Consider the following 17,342-nt stretch of genomic DNA (forward strand, 5'->3'; position numbering starts at 1 on the left):
TTCTGTTTTTCTCATAATATTATATATGTTAAATATTAGTCATGATGTGTCAAACAAGCCGCAGGTGGGTCTTAAATCTGTCATCATGGATTCTGGACTGTGGCCCAGCTCCCGTTGGAGCACTGATCCAGGGCTTCATTGCTCTGGTTCTGATCCAGCTGCTTGCTGACATTCTGGGACAGCAGCAGACCCTGACTCACATGCTTGTTGAACCAGATGGGAACTCCTGGCCCTGGCCCTGGCCTGGCTTCTGGCCTGGCCCAGCCCCGTCTGTTGCAGCCATTGAGGGGAGTAAATCAGAGAATGGAACAGCAATCTCTCTTTCAAATAAATGAAACAAATCTCTGTTTAAAATTTTCATTTATTATTTCTTTTTATTTTTTTGAAATGCATAGTTAGAAAGAAGGCAAGACACACATAGAGATTGGTTCACTCTCCAAATGGACTCAGCAGCTCAGACGGGCCAGGCCACAGCCAGGAGCTTTATCTGGGACTGCACCTGGGAACAGGGATGCAAGGACTTGGCCCTTTTTCTTCTGCTTTCCCAGGCACATCAGCATAGAACTAGTTAGGAAATGTAATAGCCAGGGCTTGAGCTGGCACCCATATGGGATGCCATCATAGCAGGCAGCAGCTTAACTCGTACCACAACACTGGCCCCATAAAATCTCTTTTAAAAACTGTCACACATACTTTGTGGGGTTTTTATTATTATTATTTTATTTATTTTTTGAAAGACAAGAGTAATAGAGAGAAAGAAGGAAGAAATCTTCCATCCACTGGTTTACTCCCTAAATAGTCACAATGGCCAGAGCAGAGCTGATCCAAAGATAGGAACCAGGAATTTCTTCTAGATTTCCCATGTTGGTACAGGGACCCAAGGATCTGAGACATCCTCTGCTGCTTTCCCAGGCCATAAGCAGGAAGCTGCATCCGAGTGGAGCATCTGGGGCTCAAACTGGAACCTAAATGGATTGATCATGCTACAGGTGGAAGCTTAGGTTACTACACCATGACACCAGCCCCATAGTTTTGAATTACTGTAATGAAGTTAATGCTATATATATTATTCTTTAAAAAAATTAAGATTGGGGCCTGGCATGATAACTCAGTTGCTAAATACTTGCCTTGCATGCCTGGCAACCCGTATGGGCACTGATTTATGTCCCGGCTGCCCCACTTCCCATCCTGCTCTGTGCAAAATCACCCCTGGGTCTGTGCCTGCTGCCTAGTGCATGTGATCTAGAGCTTATCTGCCGTGAGGCGCCACTTCCCTGTATAGGGAACGCGACTTCTGACATGATTGAAAGGTCAGCAGAGTTAGGCGTGCTTTTAGCCAAACACATGCCACTATTGGACCAGGGAACTACCTGAAAACACCCTCCTATTCTGGCGATTCTTACCATTGCCTCACCCTCGATGACCTTAGGGCATGCTGGCAGGGCATATGCCCCAAGACCGCTCCCTGCTTGTGGTTTGGGAAAGCAGTGAGAAAGGCTCAAAGCCTTGGGACCCTGCACCCACGTTTGAGACCCAGAAATTCCTGGCTCCTGGCTTCAGATCAACTCAGCTCCAGTCGTTGCAGTCATTTGGGGAGTGAACCAGCGATGGAAGATCTTTCTCTCTGTATCTCCTTTCTCTGTATATCCAAGTTTCCAATAAAATTAAAGTAAGTCAATAAATAAATAATTTAAGGCTGATTTGTTTGAAAGGCAGAGTTAGAGAGAAAGAGAGAAATCTTTTATCCCTACTGCTCTCTCAGGAATATTAGCAGGGAATTGGATTGAAGTGGGTAATTGGAACTCCAGCCAGTGCCCAGGCATCACAGGCAGCCACTTACCTACTATGCCACAGCACCCACCTCTGACTTCAGATTTGTAATGTGATTTTGTCTGTCTTATTTCTGGTAGGTTGGAGTGATCGATTTTTCCATCTACCTCAAGGACGTGCAGGATCTTGATGGAAGCAAAGAGTAAGGGCTCTGGGCATGGTCAGCAGCTCTGGGCACTGACGGTCTGTGGCTCTGGGCTCTGGAAAGTCTCATGTTCACGTCCCTGAGTGCAGCTCCCTTCCTCCTGAATAGTAAAGGTGGTGCCATCTGCCACGCCCTGATCCCTTTGCTTAGGAGAGGCTGCCAGTCTGCAGCGTGGGGTGGGGGGTGTTTCCAAGGCCCTGCCACTGCAACCCCAGCAAGTCTTACTGTCTGTTTACACTGAGGTGTCTGCTGGTCTCCTGAAGATGCGGCTACTGGTGCTAAGAAGGTTGGGAAACAGTTACAGAGTATTGATTAGGAATTGAGAAAGTCCCCGTTTTTATGCTCTTTTTAAAGGCATGAAAGGATTACTGATGTCCTTGATCAAAAAAATTACGTGGAAGAACTGAACCGGCACTTAAGGTGAGACACGCTCCTCTGGGCTCAGGTTGCTCCAGCAACATGCTCTGTATCCCGTGCTTGCTCCATGGAATTTTCTGAGCTGCCATACATGTGTAATACTTTTTTTTTTCAAACCAAAAAAAGTTACTCAAGCTACATATGTACAGACAAGATGAATATAATCTCTTCTTGATAAAACAGCTTTTGGAAATCTTTGGCTCTTTCTTTTTTCTCTTAAGATTTTTAGTATACTAATTTGAAAGGGTAGAGTTACAGAGATAGAGGGAGAGAAAAAAAGATCATCCACATACTGGCTCATTTCCCACATGGTCGTGATGGCCAAGACTGGGCCAGGCTGAAGCCAGGAGCATCTTCTGTGGGTGCTGTGGGCCCGGTCATCTAGGTCATCTGCTGCTTTCTGGATACATTAGCAGGGAGCTGGATTGGAAGGGAGCAGCCAGGACTCAAACCAGCACATGGCATACCAGCATTGCAGGTAGTAGATTTACACACTATGCCACAGCACTGCTCCACCCCCCCCCCTTGGTTCTTTGTTTTGTGCAGTTGGGCAGTATAGAAAGGTAAATCCATAAACCATCCATCTCCACTCGTACCTACCTTTGCTTCCAGATGAAGCCTCCCAGAGCTGTGGGGATGGCAGACACAGGCACTTTCGTCCTGATTCTTAAATTTTAGTTGAAGGCTGCTGTTGTGCTTCCTGAAGCATTAGTCTGAGTTGTTGATGGGGAGGGAGGGACCCCCAGCCCAGTGCTGTACAGGGGCAGCCTCCTGGGCCCCCCAAGCCAAGCAAACTGGGGAGAAAGTTGACTAGTTCTTGCCAGTGTGCTTAGAGGGTTCCTGCTGGCTAACTGAGTTGGCTGCTGTTGTGGGGGTTTCTCAGTTGGTTTCTAGTTTGTGAATTTCATAAGGAACAGATGTTGATTTTAACAAATGTCTTTAATATCATTAAGATAATCATTATTTCGATCCCTTTATCTGTCAACGTGGTATTTTTTTGTTGGTAATGGCCTTTGTGTGTGTTCTGAAAGAAAGAAAAAGATCTTCCATCTGCTTATTCACTACCTAAATGCCTGCAACAACCAGATTGGGCCAAGTTAAAGCCAAGAGGCCCGAATTCAACACAGGTCTCCCACACAGGTGGCAGAGACGCAGTGCTTACCCATGGCTGCTTCCCAGGATAAGGATTAGCAGGAAGTGAGGTCAGAAGCAGAGGAACCGTGACTTTAACCAGACCCTCTTAACTATGATGCAGGTATCCCACTTGGCTATACCAAATGCCCGCCCCTTTGGGATATGTCTTCTTGGTGAGGCTCACAGTTTTATTGATTTCACTATTCTTCAAATGTTGTTTTCCTTCTCTGCCATGCTGTCAGGATTGTGCAGTTTCACATAATGAATTTGTCTCACTTGACCTCATTTTTGTACTTGTGAAAAGCTTCAAGTTGCAGGCATTATCTTCTCCTTAAAATGTGTGACTTGGCACTGCCATTGTGTCATTAGCAGGTAGGCCTGCTGCCTCCAGTGCAGGCAATTTCTTACAGATGCTAGTTCAAGTCCTGGCTGCTCTGTCTCCAGGCCAGCTCCCAGCAAATGGCTTGGGAAAAGCAGATGACTTAAGTGTTTAGATCCCTGTCACCCACATGGGAGACCTGGAAGAAGCTCCTGGTCCCTGAGCTTCTTTTTTTTTTTTTTTTTAAGATTTATTATTATTATTTTTTTATTGGAAAGTCAGATATACAGAGGAGGAGAGAGGAAGATCCTCTATCTATGGATTCATTCCCCAATTGGCTGCAATGGCTGGAGCTGCGCCAATCTCAAAGCAGGAGCCAGGAACCTCCTCCGGGCCTCCCACATGGGTGCAGGATCCCAAGGCTTTGGGCCATCCTTGACTTCCCAGGCCACAAACAGAAAGCTGGATGGGAAGCAAAGCTGCCAACATTAGAATCAGCGCCCATATGGGCTGACAGCGCATGTAAGGTGAGGACTTCAGCCACTAGGCTACTGCGCTGGGCCCTAAAGATTTATTTATTTTTCATTACAAAGTCAGATATACAGAGGAGAGATAGAGAGGAAGATCTTCCGTCCGATGATTCACTCCCCAAGTGAGCCGCAATGGCCGGTGCTGCGCCGATCCAAAGCCAGGAACCAGGAACCTCTTCCAGGTCTCCCACACGGGTGCAGGGTCCCAAGGTTTTGGGCCGTCCTCCACTGCTTTCCCAGGCCACAAGCAGGGAGCTGGATGGGAAGTGGAACTGCCGGGATTAGAACCTGTGCCCATATGGGATCCCGGTGCATTCAAGGAGAGGACTTTAGCCACTAGGCCACGCCGTGGGGCCCAAGATTGATTTATTTTTATTGAGAATGCAGATTTACAGAGATGAAATGAAGATTCTCCATCTCCTCATTCACTCCCCACATGGCCACAACAGCTGGAGCTGAGCCAATCTGAAGTCAGGATCCAGGAGCTTCTTCTGGGTCTTCCACACAGATGCAGAGTCCCAGGGCTTTGGGCCATCTACTTCTTCTTTCCCTGGCCACAGGTGGGGAACTTGAAGGAAAGTGGAACAGCTGGGGCACAAACTGACATTCATATGGGATGCCAGAGCTTAGAGGTGGAGGATTAGCCAATTGAGCCCACTTGCCCAGCCCCCTGGTTGCTGGTTTTTGCCTTGACCCAGACCTAACCATTTGGACCACCTTGGGAGTGAGCTAGCAGATTGAAGATTTCTGTGTTCTTTCCCTGTCTCGAACTCTGACTTCCAAATAAATTAATTAAAAATTAATTAATTTTTGTTTTTATTTTTCAGTGAAGCTATAAGCCTTAATGAGGCAATGTGTTGCCAACTTTTTGGTTGTTCAGTTGTTTGTCTAAGGTTTTCTCCCCTTGACATGTGGTTTTTTTTTCAACATTTAATTTATATTGTCTAAGAAAACTTTAATTTTTTTAGTTATATACATAATACAACTTTCTCTAAAATTTGCCTTTCAAAAAAAGTTAAAAAAAAAAAAAAAAGCAGACCAGGAGTCTGTTTCACCATTGACAGGCTGGGAAAGCCATCAGCTTTTGAAAGCTGTCTTGACCCAAAATTTGTGTTCCACAGCTGCACAGTTGGGGATCTTCAAGCAAAAATCGATGGCTTAGAAAAGACGAACTCAAAGCTTCAAGAAGAGGTATGTAGCTTTCTGAAATTCTGTAACAGCACAGAATGGGCCAAGGTTAAAGTTAATGGCACAGATGATCTGTGTGACCAGCACATCCTTGGAGCTACCAACGGTGCATTGAGCTGCCTGTAGGACCAGCATCCTGGGAGCATCCGTGCCACCCCTGGGAGACGGCTCCCGGGGAGACAGCTGCTCACAAGCCAGTTCTCCAAGGCTTACGTTTTATCGCCAGAAAGTAATCCAACTCTTTGGAAAAGCCTACCTTCTGTTGAGCAAGTGCTGTCTCTTCCTCTTTGCCACCTTTCTGTGCCCATGTGCACCCCCGCTGCCCAGGGGCCAAAGGCTGTGCCTTAGGTACTGGCTCCCTTGCTTACCCTTGTCTTGTGTCCTCAGCAGCATTGAGCCAGTCTCCCTATGGTGTGGTCTTTTTCTGCTTTCTCACTAGGAAAGAGAGAATGAAAGGACAGGAAGAAGGAGGGCTGATGTCAAGGAAGAAAGCTTGCTGTCCGCTGCCCGGCATTCTCCCCAGTGGACACATCTTTGTCTCCTGTTAGCAGGAGTTGGGGGGTTGCTCGGTTTCACTGCGGCATCCCACAGGTAGAGGTCCCTGGCTTTTGGGCCTACCCACCTGGCCACCTAATCTCTTTGGGAAAGAAGGGGCCTGCGGAGAAGTCTTCAGAGTGAACATCCTCTCCCAGCCAGAGTGCAAACAGATGGCAGCTGGAGGGAGGCTCAGGGCAGGCCAGCATGGACAAGTGCCCCACTTGAGACCCCTTGAAGCGGGAGCTGTGTGAGTGAAGGCAGCCAACATGTGTAGCCAGGAATTCCTGAGGGGAGCATCGCGGAGCTAGCCACACTTCACATCTGCACGTTGGGTAATAGTGCACACTTTACAGTATTGTGGTCAAGATAGAGTCAGCTTACTGCATTAACATGCCTCTTAGCACCCTTAGCAGGTGGGACACTCATGGATGGGATGGCTTAGGATAAACAGGCTCACTGTGTTCTCTCAAAGTAGCGCCTATGACCAGGAGGGACCTTTTGTTTCTGAAATTAAGCAACGGAGCTGTTCTTTTTGAAGGCTGGTAAGCATAACAAGATGTGCCTTGGAGAAGCTGTAATCCCTCCAGGGCTTGCCCTCTGCATCTGCGGAGACCAGCCAGGGAACCAGCCCCCTCTGGCTGTACACTGTTTTTGTGAGTTAGCAACACCAGGCCTGGGCCATAGGTCTGAGTAGAGAATAATCCTGGGAATGTAGACACTGTTGGCCAAGAGGAGGTGGGGAGCTCAGTGCCTTTGGGTCCTTGTGCTGGTGGCGGATCCTGAGAGCGCAGCCTGCTGCCAGGATTCCTGGTCTTGCTTACAGATCCTTCTCTAGCTCCTCTTCTCCACAGGCTCTATTCCTGAACTGGAATAGAGAGGGTGGCTGGAGTAGCCTCCCTCACCTCAGGCTAGGTGGGGAAAGCTTCCCATGTCCCCGAACCACAGTAACTCATTCAAGGAAGTTCCTCTAGAGCGAGTCTTCAATGGTTTTTTATCTCCCACTCCCCAGTTTCCATTCTCAGTAATAAAATGTCAGAAAAAGGCTCATAGTTCCGAGCTGAGCTCTGCTGCCTGACACCTGTGATTGTTTTTTGATGTGTTACACAGCCCCGTGTTTCTTAGGCCTCTTAGGCCTGGTCGATGTTTCTCATTCCCTGTAACCACCTTTGCTCCTTGTTGGCCTTGCCTCCTCAGTGTGTGCTCAAGGCATTGAAAGCTGTTGTTAAATATTTCAAAACTGCATATTTCTGTTTTGTGCTTCCATTGTAATTAACCCTTCTTCTACTAGTGGACATCGAACCATTTGTGATTCTGGGTGTATATAAATCATTGCCGATATTAAATGGCTCACAGTCATTTTTGCCAGAAGGAGAGGGTTCCTAGGTCTTTGGAATTTTGACCTGTATCTTACCCATTCAAAACAAGGAAATATCAGACATGTGAAAATGCATCATTTAATTAGCGCAGTAAGATGAATTTTGATGTTGAGAAATGTAAACATCTTCCTTAATCAGCTTTCAGCTGCAACTGACCGAATTTGTTCACTTGAAGAAGAACAGCAGCAATTAAGAGAACAAAATGAATTAATCCGGGAAAGAAGTGAGAAGAGTGTGGAGGTGAGAAGTTGCCCTTGGGTCAGGCATCCTGATTGTCAGATACGCTTGTTGCCTCTCTCGGGCTCAGCCGTCCTTGGGGTGACTGGTTCCTGGACCCCCATGGACACCAAAACCTCTTGACATGCATGCTCTGTGTCTGGAACTGCATGGGGTTGGCATGGAACCTGTGGTCATGTTCCTCTGTACTTTAAGTCATCTCTGGGGATGGACTTTTGGCCTGGCTATGAAGATGTCCACATCTCACACTGGACTACCGGGCTTTAATTTCTGGTTCTTAACAGTGATGGCTCAGTTGACTGAGCTTCTGCCACCCACATGAGACACCAGTATTGAGTTCCCAGCACCCCTGTTTGGCCCCAGCTGAGGCTGTTTCAAACATTTGAGGAATGAGCCATTGCTATCAAACAAGCAAAGAAAAAATGTTTTTAAATAGCCTGTAGATTACTTATAATACCATACACAATGGGAAAACTATGTAAATGGCTGTTAAATTGTATTATTCTGGGAATGACCCAAAAAAATGTGCATTCTCAGTACACAGGTTTTTTCCCCAAATATTTTCAGTCCACAGTTGATTGAATCCACAAATGTGACATCAGGAGACACAGCAGGCCAGCTATAGTTTAATGCTAACCTAGTCCTTACTGTGTGTGATGGTACCTTGCCCATGTCCCTCCTGTTCCCATTAAGTGAAGGCCTTTCCCACTATGAAAGGACTATTATTCTGTTTATTTGGGGTTTTTTTAAAGACTATTTTATTTGAAAGTCAGATTTACAAAGAGATGGAGAGACAGAAGAATCCTCCATCTGCTGGTTCGTTCCCCAAATGGCCGCAACAGCTAGAACTATGCTGGTCTGAGGCCAGGAGCTTCCTCAGGGATGCAGGATCCCAAGACTTTGGGTCATCCTCTGCTACTTTCTCAGGCCATATACAGGAAGCTGGATGGCGAAATGGAGCAGCCAGGACACAAACAGCACCCACATGGGATGCCAGTACTTGCAGGTAGAGGATTAGCCAATTGAGTTATCACATGAGCCCCTATTATTTTCATCTTAAACAAAATCAAGTGTAAGTGGCTTTGTGAATGTGACTTTTCAAAACTCTTTTGTCTGTTTTCATCCTTCTGTCTTCAAGTTTAACTATCACCAGGATTTTATATTTCTGTTGCACTTAAAAATGAAAATTATGTTCCTTTTACAAAAATTTGGTATCTTGTAAGATACTTTCTAGTTGGCGTTCTGAAGTAAACATTGCTCCTGGTATTGTTTGAGGTAGATAACAAAGCAAGATACCAAAGTTGAGCTGGAGACCTATAAGCAGACCCGGCAAGGTCTGGATGAAATGTACAGCGACGTGTGGAAGCAACTCAAGGAGGAGAAGAGGGTCCGACTGGTGAGTGTGCAAGCCGGCGGGTCCGGGGGCCTCCCAGGGGCCTTCTCAGCCACGTGCCCATGCCTGTCCCTGCCCGTTTTTCACAAGCCCTTTTATGTACAGCTCTGTTGTGCACTGTCACTCAGATACCTTCTCCTCCGTTCTACAGACCTCTTCTGGGGGTTGCCTTGAGACTAGATTTATGGTTTCTTTGACCATACTATTTTCACAGTCACAGGCCATGGCCCGTTTATTCCCACTCAGTCTGTGTATCCAGAATCAGTTCTCTCACACCTGCCTTACTTGGCTGCTTTGCACAATGTGGGAAATGAGTGCCCTAAACTTTGCAGGACAGACAAATGGGTGCACTTTAGGACCATGACCTAGCACACAGTCCCAGAAGCTCTGACACCACAAAGCAGCCAATGCCAGCCCTCAGGCACAGGACAGACATCCTTTTCAACTGCGTGTGCTCCTGTCGCTTGGGTGCTAGAACTCAAGGCACACCCTGCCACTGAGCAGCTTCCTGTCAACTTGACAGTGAGCGAAAGAACTTTATCATCCAGTTACACTCCAGACACTCTTCTCTCCAGACTGCTGTGGCTTGCAGCTTGTCCTTTAAACGTCGCCCACCATGAGGCTTCAGTGAAGTATATATCTGTGGCCTAATTTAACATCTTCCTTATAAATGTCCTCTTAAGGAACTGGAAAAAGAACTGGAGTTACAAATTGGAATGAAGACAGAGATGGAAATTGCAATGAAATTACTGGAAAAGGATACCCATGAGAAGCAGGACACCCTTGTTGCCCTCCGCCAGCAGCTGGAAGAAGTCAAAGCAATTAACTTACAGATGTTTCACAAAGTGCAGGTGAGTGCAGCCCATGTGGCAGACCTGGCCCTCTGCCCTCTCACATGTCCTGACAGTTGTTTTGTTTGATCCTTATGGCAATCCCCAAGGAATGGGGGAGGGGGGTGTGAGTGACTAGATAGAACCCAGTAGCAAAATCACGAGCCCTTGGTGAAACGACAATTGAATAGAGCTGAGAACTGAGCTGTTGCTCTCTTTCATCACACCTTCCCTGCTCCCAGCAGGGAATTAAGAGATCATGTCCTGTTGTCACTTTATCCCAAGGTCAGTCTTGCTGAGTCTTCTGTCTGTGCTGCTGGCTTCCTGTGGCATTCCACGGGGATGTCCAAGTCTGAAAGCCACAGCACCCAAACTGGGGAAGCTTCCTCAGCCTGACGCTGCCCCAGGCTCCACTCTGTGTCCTTCTCAAGCTTATCCTCCGAGTTCTGCTTCCCACTTCACTTTCCATATGTGTCGCCTCGCTGTCACATCCAAGAACAAATGCACCAAGGAAAATATATGATGGCAGTCAGTATAGTAATGCGGGTTTGGTTTGGTTAATGAGAATCAGTATTACTCTAGCAACAAAGAAAAATGGAATGTTGGCCCTTGTTGCCAAGAGTGTGTTTTCATTTCTCATGTTTTTTTCTGTCTAAGGCCAACATATAAATCAGTGTTGATGCACGTAAATGACTAAACGACACTGCTGTCGTAGCTTGGCAGATTCTAGAGTGGCTGGAAACAACGAGGTTTGTGTTTCTGTAACTTAGTAGTTACAAGTGAGTGTTTCAGGCCTGCTCCTCACAGCATTGAGCTTCCCAGGCAGCTCTAGCCTGTCCTTCCTCCCGCTGGCAGAGGGACGAAGGCAGGAGTCCAGGGCCGGGGATTCTGTGGTGCAGTGAGAGTAGAGTCATACACAGCTTTGGCCATTACAGCCATCTGGGGAATCAGCCAGACCTTTCTCTTTGTCTCTCCTCTCTGTAACTCTACCTTTCAAATAAAGACAAAATAAATGTTAGAACAAAACAAACAAAGGAGAAAACACAGGAGTCAGGGTTAGATCATGAGCCAGGAGCTCTGTCCGGTTCTCCCACAATTACAGCAGGGGCCTAAATGCTTGGGCCATCAGCTGCTGCCTCCCTAATGCTTTATCCCAGGAAGCTGGGCCACAAACAGAATAGCCTGCATCAGACTGGCAATCCGAGGTGGGATGCTGGTGCCCCACGCAGTGACTTAGCCCCTAAGCCCAGAGTCGACCTCTGACGGGAGGGCTGCCTCCGCTGATCTACATGGCACCATCCATGGCCATATCTGGAGAGGTTACGGGGAATGAGTGCTCTAGGAGGCTGCACAGCTCTCATGGCCAGCTTCTGGCTGCCCCCACTTTGCCAGCCTGGCAGTCACATGCACTTTTTGGTTCAAATTCCTGTTTCCTCAGTCATAGCTGCTGCACAGTTCTCCAGTCTGGTTTTTGTTTGTTACTTTTTGGAAAGGAGAAAGAGATTTCCCATCTACTGGTTCACTCCCCAGATGGTCCTAACAGCTGACTGAGCCAGGCTGAAGCCAGAGTCAGTAACAGTCCATGTCTTCCATGTAGCTTGCAGGACATAGAGTCAGAAGCAGAGTAGGACTTCAAACCCAGGCACCCGGCTACAGGATGTGGGTGTCCTGTCTGGTACCTGCCTCCCTGGTTGATTTTTTTTTCAGCTCATTGGTTTTTAGAACTAAGTTGTTGGGTTAGCAGATACAAGGTGATTTAAGCATTCTTTATTAATGTATTTTATTACATTTCATTCCCTTGAGGTCAAATTTTGTATCCTTTCTGTAAGAGTTTCCTGTAAATGCCCAGGAATACAGAGTCCCCTAGGGACACTTGGTATCTGCCGTGGTTAGCACACTCTGGTGTCTTCTCCCACCCACCCCTGCCAGCTGCTCTCTGCATTCCTGGGCTTCCATCTTCCATGGGAGAAGGAGCCAACAGTGCCCCCTTGAGTCTCCTTCAGGGAACTAGTTGGCCTGACTCAGTAGCAGGGGGCTCCCAAGGTTCAAAGGCTGTATCATTCTTCTTTGCCTTTCTTTCCATTGGCAAATGGGAGCCTTGGACTGGTTTGTTCTCCAGCACTGTGGGGAGGAGCAGCAAGAGAAAGGGGCCAGGTGAGTGCTCAGAGCCTGCTGGGGCCAGGCAGCTCTCTCATGCTTGCTCTTGCAGGACGCCGAGAGCAACTTACAGCAGAAGAATGATGCCATCACATCTTTTGAGGGAAAAACCAACCAAGTTATGTCTAGCATGAAGCAGCTGGAAGAAAGGTAATCCCCTCTCCCTACAAGATGTGAGGCATTCTCTGGGCCTAGACACTGACCTGGAGACCACTGCCGGGGACAGTAGGTGAAGCCCCTGCTTATAATGCCAGCCTTCTGTATTAGGGTGCCAACTGGAGCCCCAGTTACTCCAGTTTGAGCTTAGATCCCTGATATTGCTCCTGGGAAGGAAACAGATGACAGCCGAAATGCCTGGGCCACTGCAGCCCACAGAGGAGACCAGAGTGAAGTTCTGGCTGCTAGCTTCAGCCTGTCCCAGACCTGGCTGTTACACGCACCTCCTAAAGGGAGTAAACCAGCAGGTGGAAGATCTCTTTCTGCCTCGTCACACTCTCTGTTGCTTTCTCTTCCCAGTAAATCTTTTAAAGGGGAAAAAAGAGTAAGTAAAGATGTCTTAGCAAAGACTAAGGGCCTCACCTGGCCATGAATTCAGTTAATCAGCCTCTCATGGGGTGGAAACTGCTTGGCCTGTCATTTTGCTTTTTTAAAAAGTTTATTTTATTTATTTGGAAGGTAATATCAGAGAGAGGGAGAGAGCTCTTCCACCCACCATTTCACTCCCCAAATGCCTTCACTGGCCACGGTGGAGCCAGGTTGAAGCCAGGAGGCCAGACCTCCATCCTTGTCTCCCACATCAGTGCAGGAGCCCGGAACCTCAGCTGTCCCTCACGAGTCAGGGGCAGGGGCACTCAGCCATCCCTCGTGGTCGGGAGCCCAGGTACCCCGCCGTCCCTCGTCAGTGCAGGATCCCGGGCACTCAGTCGTCCCTCACGAGTCAGGGGCAGGGGCACTCAGCCATCCCTCGTGGTCGGGAGCCCAGGCACCCCGCCGTCCCTCGTCAGTGCAGGATCCCGGGCACTCAGTCGTCCCTCACGAGTCAGGGGCAGGGGCACTCAGCCATCCCTCGTGGTCGGGAGCCCAGGCACCCTGCCATCCCTCGTCAGTGCAGGAGCCCGGGCACTCAGCCGTCCCTTGTCAGTGCATGAGCCCGGGCACTCTGGGTTCTCCCATGGGTCAGGAGCCCCAGTAGTCCACCGTCCCTCGTCAGTGCAGGATCCCGGGCACTCCACTGTCATCTGCCACCTCTTATGCACAGTAGCCAGGAAGCTGGATCCAACCAGGCACTCTGATAAGGGTTGGGGGCATCCCAAGCACTGGGTTACTGCACTGTTGCCACAACACGTATCTCCCCTGCACATGTAAATGCCAGGTCACAGGGGGTCAGAACAGAGTCCAGAAATAGACCCACAGAGCCACCAATGCAGTGCATTTTTAAAGATTTTATTTTTGTTGGAAAGTCAGGTATCCAGAAAAGAGGAGAGACAAAGAGGAAGATCTTCTGTCCACCGGTTCACTCCCTAAGTGGCCTCAACGGATGGTGCTGAGCCAAGCAGATCCGAAGCCAGGAATCAGGAGCTACTTCCTGGTCTCCCACTCGGCTGCAAAGTCCCAAAGCTTTGGGTCGCCCTGGACTGCTTCCCCAGGCCACAAGCAGGGAGCTGGATGGGAAGCAGGGCTTCTAGGATTAGAACCGGCACCCATATAGGATTCTGGTGCATGCAAGGCGAGGACTTTAGCTGCTGGGCTACTGCACCGGGCTCATTAACTATTTTTTTTAAGGATTTATTTATTTTTGCTTGGAAGATTTCAGAGTGAGGGGAGACAGAAATCTTCCATCCACTGGTTCATTCCCAAATGGCCACAAAGGCCAGCTCTGAGCAGATCTATAGCCAGGAGTTTACTCTGGGTCACCCATATGGGTGCAGGAGCCTAAGGGCTTGGGCCATCCTCCACTACTTTCCCAGGCCAAAAGCTGGGAGCTAAGATTTAAAGTGGAGCAGCAGGATAAGAACTGGTGCCCATATAGGATGCCAGTTCTACAAGTAGAGGTTTAGGCTACTTACAGCACCAACCCTGTGTCATAAATTTAAATGTAAAGCTTAAAAATTAAAACTTTTAGAAGAAAACAGAGTCTTCATCATGTTATGTTAGATCTTAAGTATTATCTTAAGGGGACAAGGTTGTAACTTTATCAAAAAATTTAAAACTTGTTTTGAGGGATTGTGGATGCTTTGCACAGCAGCTAAGACATGGCTCAGGATGCCCAAGAACCTGATTCAAGTCACAGTCCTCCACTTCCAGTAGTCGGCTTCCTACCAAGGTATACCCTGGAAGGCAGCTGGTCATCCTCCCATGCTTGGGGTCTGCCAGCCACATGGGAGAAGCAGATAGAGCTCCTGCCTCCTGGCTTCAGCCTGACTCAGCCCGGGTTGAACTAAGGAGGCAGCAGGTGACCCCAGCACAGGAGGCCCTGTGACCCCTGGGAAGACCCAGAAGTTTTGCTTTGTTTTGTTTATAAAGATTTATTTCATTTTTATTGGAAAATCAGATACAGAAAGGAGGAGAAACAGAGGGAAGATCTTCTTCCATTGATTCACTCCCCAAACAGCTGCAATGGCTGGAGCTGTACCAATCCAAAGCTAGGAGCTAGGAGCCTCTTCTGGGTCTCCAACGCAGGTGCAGGCACCCAAGGCTTTGGGCTGTCCTCGGCTGCTTTCCTAGGCCACAAGCAGGGAGCTGGATGGGAAGCAGGGCTGCCTAGATGTGAACCTGCACCCATATAGGATTCTAGGCATGCAAGGCAAGGACTTTAGCAGCAAGACTACTGTGCCGGGTGCTCCCAGAAGGAGTTCTAAGCTCCTGGTGTTAGCCTGCCCAAGCCCTGGCCTTTGCAGGCATTTGGGGAGTAAACCAGCAGAAAAGAGATGTATGTCTGTCTGTCTCTGTCTCACCACCTTCCAAATAAAATAAAAATAAATATTTAAAAATAAAAATGGAGACAGAAGACTCAAAAAAAAAAGAAAGAAAAAGAGGCTCATGAAGGAAAGCAGCTCTGCAGAAAGCCACCGTGACACTGACATGGAACGTTTTCAGTAGGCAGGTTTGCAGTTTCCATTAACTTGTGTGATATTGGTCACATACTTAGCAGCCATTTGTAGGTAGGGTTCATTGTCATGTCACCTCGAACGGCACTTTATCCTAAGGATTGAGTTCCAGCAGCCTCGTTTCTTTCTGTACTTAACGCTCATTCAAAGGCTTTTTTAAAAAGCAGCCAGAATGACTGAAGACTGAATTAACTTTCTCTTAGAACCATTTCAGAAGTTGATTCGCTTACAGGCGTCACACAGGCTCTTGTTCTGACTCAGTTAACACTGCCTTCTGCTTATTTGAACTCCAATCTGCTCTGCTCAGTCCAGATGAGGCCCTCTCCTAACACTGCTTAATAATCCCAAACAGTTTAGGATAAGTAAACCCAAGACTGAATTTTTTTTTTTTTAAAGATTTATTTTATTTTTACTGGAAAGGCGGATATACAGAGAGGAGAGACAGAGAGGAAGATCTTCCATCTGATGATTCACTCCCCAGGCGGCTGCAACGGCCGGAGCTGAGCCAATCCGAAGCCAGGAGCCTCTTCCGGGTCTCCCACGCGGGTGCAGGGTCCCAAAGCTTTGGGCTGCCCTCAACTGCCTTCCCGAGCCACAGGCAGGGAGCTGGATGGGAAGCGGGGCTGCCGGAATTAGAACCGGCGCCCATATAGGATCCCGGGCGTGCAAGGCGAGGACCTTAACCACTGCGCCACCGCGCCGGGCCCAGAGACTGACTTTCAATCCCTAATGACCTCATCTGTGAGTCCTAATCCTTGAAAATATGTTATATTCAATTTTTTTTAAAGGAAGGAAGATACAGTTATACAAATTTAAAGGCATGTTATAAACTTGAATATTTGCAGATCCATATCTGATAAAAATGTGAATCAATAATATATAAAGAACCTTCAAGGTCAGCAGTATAGACAAACAGTCCACTTTACAAGTGGGCTGTGTGACTTGGGCCCTGCGCGGTAGCCTAGTGGCTAAAGTCCTCTCGCCTTGCATGTGCCAGAATCCCATATGGGCGTAGGTTCATGTCCCCGCAGCCCAGCTTCCCATCCTGCTCCTTGTTTGTGGCCTGGAAAAACAGTCTAGAACAGCCTTAAGCCTTGGGACCCTGCACCCACATGAGAGACCTGGAAGAGGTTCCTGGCTTCAGATGGGCTCATTTCCGGCCATTGCAGCCACCTGGGGAGTAATCATCAGATGAAAGATCTTCCTCTCTGTCTCTCCTCCTCTTTGTACATCTGGCTTTCCAATAAAATCAATAGATAAATAAATCTTTTTTAAAAGATCATTTGCAACTTGAGCTCACTTTTCTCCGAGAGGACCCACAGTTAGTAACCAAGCCCGTGGAAGAACAGGCAGCATCGCTAGCCAGGAGAGGCACTCCCGCGGCCGTCGTGACAAGTAGGGCTGGCTGTGGTACCCATGGGCCGTGTGCCTGCCGGGCTGTTTCTGGATTGCAACCACGCCTCTGCCCTGCATTCCAGCTCTCTGCTAACAGCACCCTGTGAGCAGCTGCTGAGGCAAGTGCTTCAATCCCTGCTGCCCGTGTGGGAAATGTAGACTGATTTCCCAGCCTCTGCTTCATCTCTCTTTGAAATAAATAAGATATTACAAGCTCCCGTGCACATCTACCAAAGTGGCCTTGTTTGGTTTTGTGTGAAGTGGCCGAAGCCCTCTGCTCCTCCTGGGGGACTGCAGGCATCTAACTGGGATACCATGAGACCACATTGGCTGCCCCAGCTGGTTTGTGATTTCCTTAAAGACGACATGAGTACTGCTGTGAGTATATAGTGGCTAGGAGGTGGTGCCAGAGGCAGTGCCTGGCAGCCTGGGCTCCAAGGCAGCAGCCCCGGGGCAGATGGTCATAGCACATAGCCTAACCCTGCAGCGGTGCGCCTGCTTTCTACCAGGTGGAAGAAAACATTCCACCAAGCAACACCCAGAACTGTGCCACAGCTACCTTCACAGTAGCCCAGATCTGGAAGGGCCTCCTGCTGAGGCACAGCTCCTCCCCTGCAGGAACCAGCTGCCAAACCCAGGATGCTCTCCTAGGAGGAAGCCAGCTTCTAGCAGCTTCCACTGATGTGAGCTTCCCAAGAAGACAGACTCAGAACACAGCAGTGTTAGCTGAATGCAGTGGGTGGCAGC

The 17,342-nt window shown here is 48.3% G+C and overlaps 1 protein-coding gene and 1 pseudogene across 1 annotated transcript in view; one reads left to right on the forward strand and one right to left on the reverse strand.

Annotated features, from left to right (window-relative positions):
• The window catches only part of LOC121166446, a 1,182,205-nt pseudogene that overhangs the window by 564,337 nt on the left and 600,526 nt on the right, over positions 1–17,342 (reverse strand).
• The window catches only part of LOC121166434 (RUN and FYVE domain-containing protein 1), a 42,712-nt gene that overhangs the window by 16,388 nt on the left and 8,982 nt on the right, over positions 1–17,342 (forward strand). Inside the window, exons 6-12 of the mRNA XM_040995536.1 lie at positions 1,911–1,972; positions 2,330–2,395; positions 5,497–5,566; positions 7,615–7,716; positions 8,993–9,109; positions 9,790–9,957; positions 12,146–12,243. Coding sequence (XP_040851470.1) covers positions 1,911–1,972; positions 2,330–2,395; positions 5,497–5,566; positions 7,615–7,716; positions 8,993–9,109; positions 9,790–9,957; positions 12,146–12,243 — 683 coding nt within the window. The remainder of the gene's footprint in view (positions 1–1,910; positions 1,973–2,329; positions 2,396–5,496; positions 5,567–7,614; positions 7,717–8,992; positions 9,110–9,789; positions 9,958–12,145; positions 12,244–17,342) is intronic.

Source organism: Ochotona curzoniae, unplaced genomic scaffold (genome assembly GCF_017591425.1).
Source record: "Ochotona curzoniae isolate NIBS_2020 unplaced genomic scaffold, NIBS_Ocur_1.0 patch14, whole genome shotgun sequence".
NCBI classification, from domain to species: Eukaryota; Metazoa; Chordata; class Mammalia; order Lagomorpha; family Ochotonidae; genus Ochotona; species Ochotona curzoniae.